The 6,996-nt window shown below is 43.8% G+C and overlaps 1 protein-coding gene across 1 annotated transcript; it reads right to left on the bottom strand.

Moving 5' to 3' along the window:
• Positions 1-1,062: 1,062 nt before the first annotated feature.
• Positions 1,063-5,730, bottom strand: LOC133902958 (formin-like protein 4). The gene is made up of 4 exons (XM_062344288.1): positions 4,427-5,730; positions 4,136-4,338; positions 3,033-3,274; positions 1,063-2,070 (listed from the first exon to the last, which is right to left on the bottom strand). The coding sequence occupies exons 1-4, from the start codon at positions 5,707-5,709 to the stop codon at positions 1,282-1,284; spliced, it is 2,517 nt and encodes an 838-aa protein (XP_062200272.1). The 5' UTR covers positions 5,710-5,730; the 3' UTR covers positions 1,063-1,281.
• Between the last annotated feature and the right edge of the window lie 1,266 nt (positions 5,731-6,996).

The raw sequence follows: 6,996 nt of genomic DNA on the forward strand, positions 1-6,996 counted from the left end.
ATTGCTCATTTCTATAGGCTTTCGATCACATGCGGGTGCGCTAAACGCTTGTGAAAACGAGTTACCACCTGCCTCTAAAAATAGTTTTTGTAGTGGTGGCTGCGACCGTTCAAATTTCAAACCCGGTCAACCATTAGTCTTTTCTCTGTATCCTTTCAAAAAGTCAGGACGATATTTCTCGGATGACTTGAGGTTCCTATTCGGATGGAATATCTTCTCGGGGGCTCTCATGAGTACTTAGAGGTATTCAAAATCCCGACCAGATGACCCAAGAACTCCAAGATCTTGGTTAGATGTACCATCCTATCCAGGGACCCAAGTTACAACTCAAAGATGCAGTCAGTCAAAATGTTTATCTTTGCTGATTAAGCTCTTGATCCATCAAAGCTTCATTTCACATACTGATAGAGGGCTTGATGATGGGTAGCATAAAATTATCGTACCCGGATCCCTTAAGGTTTCCTATATTCCAGGGCATATCTATGTGCATAGGAAGAGAATCTCTACACGTATGAAAACTACCCGTAGATACCAGGAATATCTCGTAAACACGAAAGTTTATCTCTAAGAATGATATGGAAGGAGTCCAAAAATCGCATGATGACCTCTATGTATACATAACCAAAAGACCCTACGAAAGACAAGTCTATTTAAGTTATTTGAGCCTACAGAAGCCTTAAGCCCTAAGCCTTCTGCATTCCTAATCTACATCAGCAATCCTCTATGACTACGAACAATGAGCCCCTCGATTGGTTTAGATCTATCTAAACTAGTCAGGAACCCCATTTGTAAACAGTCTCATACAACAATATAAGATACACATGATGTAAAAGCGTAGGACTATTATCCTAAAAAAATCTAAACCTGTATAAATCTTTACGTATGACGTATGATTCGACTACAAGAAATATCTCCTACTTCATTTATAAGTTTGGTACATTAACGGTTCACAATTGTCAACAGATCCAAAACTTGACAATCTTACAAGGATCAAATATAAGTTTTTCTATTTACTGGTTGTTCACTTGATCTGACTGAAAACTAATCTTGCTCTCTGTCCCAATCATAATACTAAATAATATATTTATTTATTTTGTACAAAAAAGAATTCGAACCATCCATAATTATACAACATGACTTGAACCTATCTTCGTACTTATCAAAACTTACATATGTGCTTGATTTGCTATGGTAAAATGGTAACAGTATTCATCTATATTTGATTCTAGTGGTTCTGTTGGTTTTAAAAATTCAGTGTGCTTCCTCCCTGATGTCCATCTCCTACAGCGACCAACTATCTTCATCGGAGTTGCTCTCTCTTCCATGGTGGCTGCGCATATTCAGGACCGGCATTGCAGCAGTCGCTGACATACGGAAGGACCTTGCAGACCCAACAACTGTTCTGTCCTGCTGGCCGACTTCCCTGCAGACATGGTCCAACATGGAGAGGAAGTCCCTCACCACCATGAATATCCTCAGAGGGTGTGCTTCCTCCTTCACGGCATCGCCGTGGAAGTACTCAGTGATCTCTTTCACTCTTCCCAGAGCCCTCTTCTCCTCACACCTGACTTGTTCGATCTCCAGCTCAGCTTCCTTGAGAAAGTCATGCATCATGGCAAAGAACTTCTGGCCATGGGTGCACTGCTTCTCCAGCTGGATGACCAACTTGATCTTCCCAAGACCAGCTTCCAGCTTGGATACATACCCATGCAGCACATCGAAGTCCATGCTAGCTGCTTTCTTGACGTTACCTAGCTCGTTGCTCAGCCCAGACACAACTTTCAGGCCTTGCTTGCGGAACTGTTCGTCTTTCATGATATTTCTGATTTGGTTTTCTGCAGCTTTCTCAGATTTTGCATCTTCAGATCGGACAATTTCTTGAACAACAAAGTGTAGAAGGGTGGTTTTGCCATCGATGCCTTTGACATCTGCAAGCTTTAGGAGGGTGTCCAACTTGAAGGCTTTTGCCTGGCCCCGGTTTGTGCCAACATTCATTCGGTTCCCAGTTCTCAGGACAGCTTCAAGCAGCTTTAGGAACAATCTACTGCCTTTTATATCATCGCAAGCTGCCTGAGGAACCAAGTAAAGAAAGTCAGCTACTCACACATACCGTTGTACGGCTCAAGAGTTCATATAGTGCTAAAATGCAGTATTCCAAAAAATCATAAGAAAAACTTGGAATGTCCCTTTCCAAAATTGTGTAGTTCTAAAAACTGATTCTACTACGTTCAGTGGTGCTCAGATATGATATATCAATAAACATTGATAGGCTAAGAAATGACATTTTTAGTAAACGACAGGCTTATATCTTTGCTGGTTACTGGACATACTATTATACAAGAAGTTGTTGCATGGATGCCACAGTAGATCGCACACAAGTGACATAGCTGCAGCCTAGTCACAGATATGCTGCAAGGAGAAGGTAATAAGAAGCTAAGCAAGAACTGAGCAGCTGGGCATGTTGTCAGGCACTAGCGAGCAGCGATATACAAGCTGATGGTTGTTTGCAAGGCTGTAAACAGCTAGTATACTAACAACAACAGTCACTGACCAGAAAATGTGGTGATTAAAATGGTGCTAGCATTTTGACCATCTTCTGTTTATAATGTCTAAAATTCAAAATCTGTTGTATTTACCAAAACTCGCGGCAAAGGTGCAGGATTAGTACTCTTTAAAGCGACCCCTGTTTAAGGAACTGAGCCTATCTCAGTTGACGGAAGGTCCATCAGCTAGGTTCAAGTCCTCTTCAACTCGAATTTGAGTGCATATTTCTTCTCATATGCAATGCCACCTAGTTCCTCCTAGGTTGGCCGAGTTTTTTTCAAACCTACCCCTGTTTATGAAGACATTTAAGCTCAAGGAGTGATAGCTGCGAAGCAGTTGCTGTGTTATACACCTATGCAATTATGCAGTCTCATAATTGAATCAGAAGTATCCCAAATTGGCCCCGGGCAGACGATAGTAAATGACAAAATACAAGTTAAATTGAAGCCACTCATCATAGAAATAAGTATTCAGATGAAATGGTGTACCTCTAGTGTTTCAAAAGACTTTCTGAGGTAATTTATTTCACTCTCAAAATTTGCTCGATATAGCATAGCGTCAACTCTTTTGAAGGAAAAAGGTATATCAAGCACTGCCTTAAGAAAACGCTCTGCCGAACCAAGCTTTGATAAGTCCCCAGTGAAGTTCCGAAGCTTTAGTTCTTCCTCCTTCGTAGGAGCCATCTTTACTAAGGTTTCCAAAAGTCCAGCTCCCAAACATTCAGCATTTCCTATTTAAAGTGAAAGTAGCAATAACTTGTGGTGAGTGCATTAGACAAAGTAGTTTGTAATACGTAATGTACCAGATAGAACAGCATGCACAATTGGCCTTAATATTCATTCAATATAAGAGAGGCAAGTTTTCACACATATTTAGTCTAGAAAAATGTAAGTGAGAGTCAAAACTACAGTAGTGCAAAGTCTGAAATTGAACATCTTTGTACTACTGCTGCTATGATATGGAAAATGCAAATGATGCTTGTTATGAAGTGAGGTGCCTAATGTGTACAATGTGAATAAGCTTGTTCAGAGTATATTCATTATTCAAGGTGTAGTGAAAATTTTCTCTGTACTGAAATCTAACAAGAGAATATGTTTTTCGACTTTTATAAGTTTGTCTCACATTATAGCCAAGAAACTCTTTCAAAGGCTACACGTATGTGAGAGTGTCACATCAGAATATTCACAGCTTCACTATCAGAAATGGTTGGTAAATGTCTTCTTGTGAGTAAGCCATTTCAGTAAATTGTATTGTTGAGATATGACAGGAATAAATTTTTTAGTGCTGCATTGTTTACATCATTGTCGCTGTTATCTTCCAATTGAAAGAGTGCCAATGGAAGCTAAAGACAAGTCACTATAAATTTGGAAGTTATCATATACTGGATTACCCTGCAATCCTAGAAGTGTCCAAATCAAAATTAGTTAAGAGATATCCCATCAACAAGACAACAACCTAGTATATAAAGGTCAGTCAACCTATTAGATATCAGCTGAGGTCACAACAGAATCCAAAAACTACTACATGCTCTTAGATATTTTGGAATCATAAATAATCACATCGATGAATCGATGACCAAAGAATTGCTCACCATCTACCAGTGCATCGGAGACCTCCTCCAGTGTGACATTCAGCGCACGCAGCAGGATGGCAACATTTTGTGCCTTCTTGGGATCAAGGACCTTCTCCTCTTGTCTGCACTGTGGCACACCAACTTTCTTTGGAGTATCCCTACTAGGAGGCACATTTGCCGCATTGTTCATGAAAAGCACCTCGATCATGTCCTCATCCAGCCTACAAGACACTCATGTCAACATCAAATAACTTTGAAAGTAACAAGCAATCAACAGTTTCTGCATCTGTTCTGAAAATCTATCTTAACTGGAATGAGTTGGATTTGAGCTGGTCCCAGACCATGTCGCGGTCGGAGCATGCCCGGACCTTGTCCCAGTGCAGCGGCTTCAGTTTCGGCCAGGCTTCATCACCGGCAGCATCATCCAGCGTCCGCATTGACGTGCTGGTAGTGTTCTCATTGTCCCTCTTGACTGCTGAGACGGGCGCTCTCGGCACGGCAACGCTCGGGCCCTCTGTTGGTGCTGGCTTGAGCAGACGACGCGCTGATAATGGTCCAGCAGATGGCTCTGGTGGCGGAGGTGGAGGTTTTGGAATTGCGTTGTTGCTTCTTGGCGCTGGTGGTGGTGGTGGTGGAGGAGGAGGCGGGGGTGGGGCTGGTGGATTGGACGGTGGCGAGACCATTTGTTTGATCATGTCCGAGGCGGAGCCGGCGGAGAAACGAGTGCGTGGCAGCGTCCGGCGGGAGCTTGGAGCGGGCGGAAGGGGCGCCAGCTGCGCCACGGCGGCAGCGGCGGTGGCCGGCATCGAGGGGAAGAAGTCGCTGGTAAGGCTGGGGAGACTGCGGCGGGAGGGGGTGGTGGTGCGGGGGCTGGATGCGCTCGCCTCGCTCCACGTCCCGCCTCCCTCACCGCCACCGGACTCCACCGAGCGCTGCCCCGGCGTGTAGTACGCGGCATCCTCGTCGGACGACCCCGCGCGCCGCAGCGGCGGGAGCGGCCGGAGCTCAGGGCTCGGGACCGTGTCGACGTCACGGCACATGCCCCGCCGCGCGCGCTCCGTGCGAACCTTCCGGTACGGAGTGCCCAACGACGATCCCGCCACAGAGGCGCCCACCGCGTCCGCGTGCACCGCGACGGCGGCAGGGCCAGGGTGCGTGGCGGCGGCCGCGGGCTTGTGTGGATGGGCGGGGTGGCGGGCGAGGCGGCCGGTGAGGAGGAACGCGGCGGCGAAGGCAAGAAGCGCGAGGACGGCCGCCGCAGCAGCGGAGGCGACGACGATGGCGGCCTTGGGCGTCCCCCAGCCACCGGCGCCGTGGAGGCGCGGGGTCGGGCCGGTGCGGGAGGACGAGGCGTCCGCAGCGACAGTGGTGGGGCCCGGCGGCGGAGGGAGCAGCGCGGGCCCCCCGTCGACGGGCTGGGCCGGCGTGGAAGGGTCGGAAGCGAAGCCCGGGGCAGGTGGCGTTGTCGTGGACGGCGGCGGGGTCCATTCGATGGGGAAGAGCGGCTCGTGCAGCGCCCGCCGGGCTTCGCCGGCGGCGGCTGCCGGGAGGAGGAGGAGGAGAACCGACGCGAGCGTGATGAGTAGAGGCATCGTTGAGCGAGAGAGAGAGAGAGAGAGAGAGAGTGAGAGTGGAAGAAGAAAAGCGGTGGAGTGAGGGGAGGAATAAGGAAGGACTGAGGTAGAAGATTTTTTTAATATTATTTTTTATACGGTAATTTTAAAAAAATTATATAAATTCGAAAATTAAAAAATAACTTATTGTCGTGAGATGATTCGGCGAAATCTAGTTTTCTCTCTCGGGATCTAGAAAAATAAATTTTCGCTCATTGAACTATAAAAATTATTTTCTAGGATTGAAACTACGAAAATTAAAGTTTTCGTAGTTTGATCTCACCAAAATTCAATTTTCGCAGATTGGTTGCACAGAAATATTTTTGTTGGACCGTTGTGCGAAAATTGCCAATTTTCGTTGGACTATGTTGTGAAAATTGCAATTTTCACACAAGGTTGTGTGAAAACCTCACAGTTTTGCTCTGTGCGTACACCTCGTCTACTTTGCCTGTTTGTCACACCTGCCCACTCTCAGTGCGTATTTGTCTTAGTATGTCGTTTGGGAGAGAAGAGGAAGAAGAGGAAATAAAAGGGAAGAGGAAGAGATGGAAGAAAGAGGAAGAGACGAAGGATAAGGAAAGAGAGAGAAGTAACGAGCGAGAAGGATGAAGGAGGGAGGTAAACAAAATTAGTTTGTTTTTGTTAGTTTTGTTTTTTTAGGTTATGTAATTTTAATGAGATATTTGTTAGTTTTAGATGTATGTAGAAATATTTGCTAGTTTTATATGTATATAGGAAAATTTATATTACGGTAAATGAGTAGGGGAACAAATTTAGATGTATAGATCTATGAAAGAATATATGTTAGATTTAGATGTATGTAGAAATTATGTTACATGTATGTAGAAATATATGTTAGTTTTAGATGTATGTAGAAATAATTTATATTAAAATAATTTAGATCTATGTAGGATGTAATATTTACTTTAGAATAAATGAGAAGGGAAAGAAATTATAGATTCAATTCCGTTATCATGTAGATGTACATTTTAATTTGCGATATTTGTTCTACGTTATACATATTGAATTATGTCTTTTCCTAATATTTGTACTGATATAATATTAGTCGATATAATTTATGATTTAGTGTAAGAATATTTTTATAGTTCATTGTAAATTATGTCATATGTAGATCTATGAAACCCTATAAGCCTTAGAGTAAACATTTTTTAAGTAAATTTATTTGTTTTTTTAATAATTTTAGATTTAGGTAATTTTAGTAGTACCTTATTATACATCTATGTCTTTAATTAGAGATTAGAAAAA

Source organism: Phragmites australis, chromosome 21 (genome assembly GCF_958298935.1).
Source record: "Phragmites australis chromosome 21, lpPhrAust1.1, whole genome shotgun sequence".
NCBI classification, from domain to species: domain Eukaryota; kingdom Viridiplantae; phylum Streptophyta; class Magnoliopsida; order Poales; family Poaceae; genus Phragmites; species Phragmites australis.